The sequence below is a fragment of the Sinocyclocheilus anshuiensis genome, unplaced genomic scaffold (genome assembly GCF_001515605.1).
Source record: "Sinocyclocheilus anshuiensis isolate Anshui unplaced genomic scaffold, SAMN03320099.WGS_v1.1 scaffold1546, whole genome shotgun sequence".
Lineage (NCBI taxonomy): Eukaryota > Metazoa > Chordata > Actinopteri > Cypriniformes > Cyprinidae > Sinocyclocheilus > Sinocyclocheilus anshuiensis.
In genome coordinates this window covers 631,007-633,382 of record NW_015547737.1, presented here as the reverse complement: position 1 = coordinate 633,382, position 2,376 = coordinate 631,007, and the positions used below count along the sequence as shown (strand labels likewise).

The 2,376-nt window shown below is 34.5% G+C and overlaps 1 protein-coding gene across 1 annotated transcript in view; it reads left to right on the top strand.

Moving 5' to 3' along the window:
• Positions 1–2,376, top strand: part of rad54l2 (RAD54 like 2) — a 17,320-nt gene that overhangs the window by 2,440 nt on the left and 12,504 nt on the right. The window contains exons 2-3 of the mRNA XM_016507326.1: positions 1,148–1,260; positions 1,339–1,452. Of these exons, the coding sequence (XP_016362812.1) occupies positions 1,148–1,260; positions 1,339–1,452 (227 nt within the window). The remainder of the gene's footprint in view (positions 1–1,147; positions 1,261–1,338; positions 1,453–2,376) is intronic.

Below are 2,376 nucleotides of genomic sequence, written 5' to 3'. Positions count from 1 at the left end.
TTGCAACTTTAGGGATCTTATCTATTCACGAACAGCTTGTAACACTCCAAAGAGAAAGGAAAATTTCAAATTGCATCATATGACCCCTTTAACAACCTCATAACTCACAACAGGTCTGTCTATAAAGGTTTATAAGTTATTGTTAAAAATTAAAAGTCACATATTTTACACCTTTATGGAGTTTTATTTTAAGTCTTGATGTCCTTAAGAATATATATTTGCGGTATAAGTACCAAAAACCATCTCAATATATTTTTACAGCTCCTCTCTCAGGAGCTCTGCTGAGAACAGGTCGATTTTGGCCTGTCTAATTAATATTCATGAGCCTCTCTTCGGATTGGCCTGTTGTGTTCTGAGTAACGCACGGCCAGGCCAACCACAGGTAACTAGGGTCAGCCGACGTCACAGCGCTAGCTGGAGGCAGCAAAACAAAGGGGAAACTGGAGGCGGCCCATTCAAACCAGCGCAGATTCGGCTACATAAGGAGCTTAAAATATCATCTTCTTGTGATGTTGGGTGCCAGAATCGACATAATACAGCCTCAAATTAGAAATTTGATCGCATATCTGCTGCCACTGCCAGACAAAAAACCGACGACAGCTGTGGTTAAATGCGATAAAACGAGCAGACTGGACAGAAACGATCGTCAAAAATGCTCACGTTTGCAGCGCACACTTCTTATCAGAAAGGTTCAATAAAGTACTGTCTTTTGTTGTTATGGACGCGTCTACAGATTTCTTGCCCACAACGGTTCCTGAAAAATCACAGCTACTTTATGCAGGCTGTGTGCATTTTACTGTGGACTGACTGTTTTGAAACTTATATGGCCTATAGTTAAATAGACCCTAGACTTCAGTTATCGTGAAAAAAGCCAGGAAATTTCAGTTTTGACAATATGGGACCTTTAAGTTTCCTATGGAGAAGTAAGAAGTTTTACTTCCGACTCTATTAAATCCTGTCTTTTTAATGCTAACCAGACACAATAAGCATCACACATCTGGAAGTGTTGTCTCTCTCGGTTTCTATTTTGGCCACTGAAATCTCATTGGGCCAAAAAAATGGCCTGTGTGAATGTTGAGCATGTCACGCTTATATATTACAATCATTTGTCTTCCTGCTAATTGTATCTCTCCCTTCCGGCTCGCAGGAAGCTCCTTAAGGAGCACCAGCTGGAAGCGGGAACCAAAGCTGCCCAGCAGGAGGAGCTCGAGCGACGGCGGCGTCTCGAACAGCAGAGGAAAGACTTCCCCCTTCTCGCAGGTGAGACTCGCCTTTGCCGCCCACTCCTCCTCTGCAGAATTGTTGGTATTGTAGTTAGTTAATTTATTGTGCTGTCAGATCTATCCACTGCAGCGCCAGGTCCCAAACAGGAAGTGATCTGTCTGGACAGCAGCGGAGACGAGGGCGAGGCTAAAGAATCTCCGCCCCCTCAGCTGCCTGCCCGCAGAGATGGTAAAGTCAAGTATTAGTAGTAGTACAGTATTTATGTCATTTACATTATTGCATTACATTTTTTCATTATTATGACATTTTTCTTATTATTTACATGTTTTTATTACTATTTTTATACTATATGACTTGTATATCTTATAAACTCAAAATATGTTTTGAAGCAAGTCTTATTTTTTCATTTTTATTATTATTAAACATAATTATTTACATTTTTAGTAAACATTTATTATTTACGTTTATTTATAGTAATTATTATATAAAATGTATTACGATAAATGTTTAATAATACCATTAACATTAAACATATGTAATTAATGATATTTATATACAATTACTTACATATTTTTAGTAAACATTTATTATCGTTTGCATATATTTTTTGTAATTATTATTTAATATGCATTATAATACATGTTTAATATTAACAATAAATATAAATAATTTTATTTTTGTCCGTGTAAAATATTATGTGATACATGTTTGTTTAAAATGTAATTATTTTTGTTATAATATTTATAAACAACATTTAATAACATTTATTGACATATTATTTAAAAAGTCGTTACATTTATTTGTGTGTTTAATATATTTATTAATATATTTGTGTTTAATAATAGCAATAATATATATGTACATTATCATGAATGTTTATTTACGTTTGTTAAATATTATTATTTACATTATTTATATATGCGTTTTATTAAATATTCATCATTTTGTTTGAGATTAGTGTGTGTGTGTGTGTGTGTGTGTGTGTGTGTGTGTGTGTGGGGGGCTATATAGATTTTGTTTATAAAACCTAAAATGTATGTGTGTGTGTGTGTATATATATATATATATATATGTTAGGGCTGGACGATATGGCCAAAATTTATATCACGGTATATTTCTTAATTTCGGTCGATACGATATAATTCCGATATC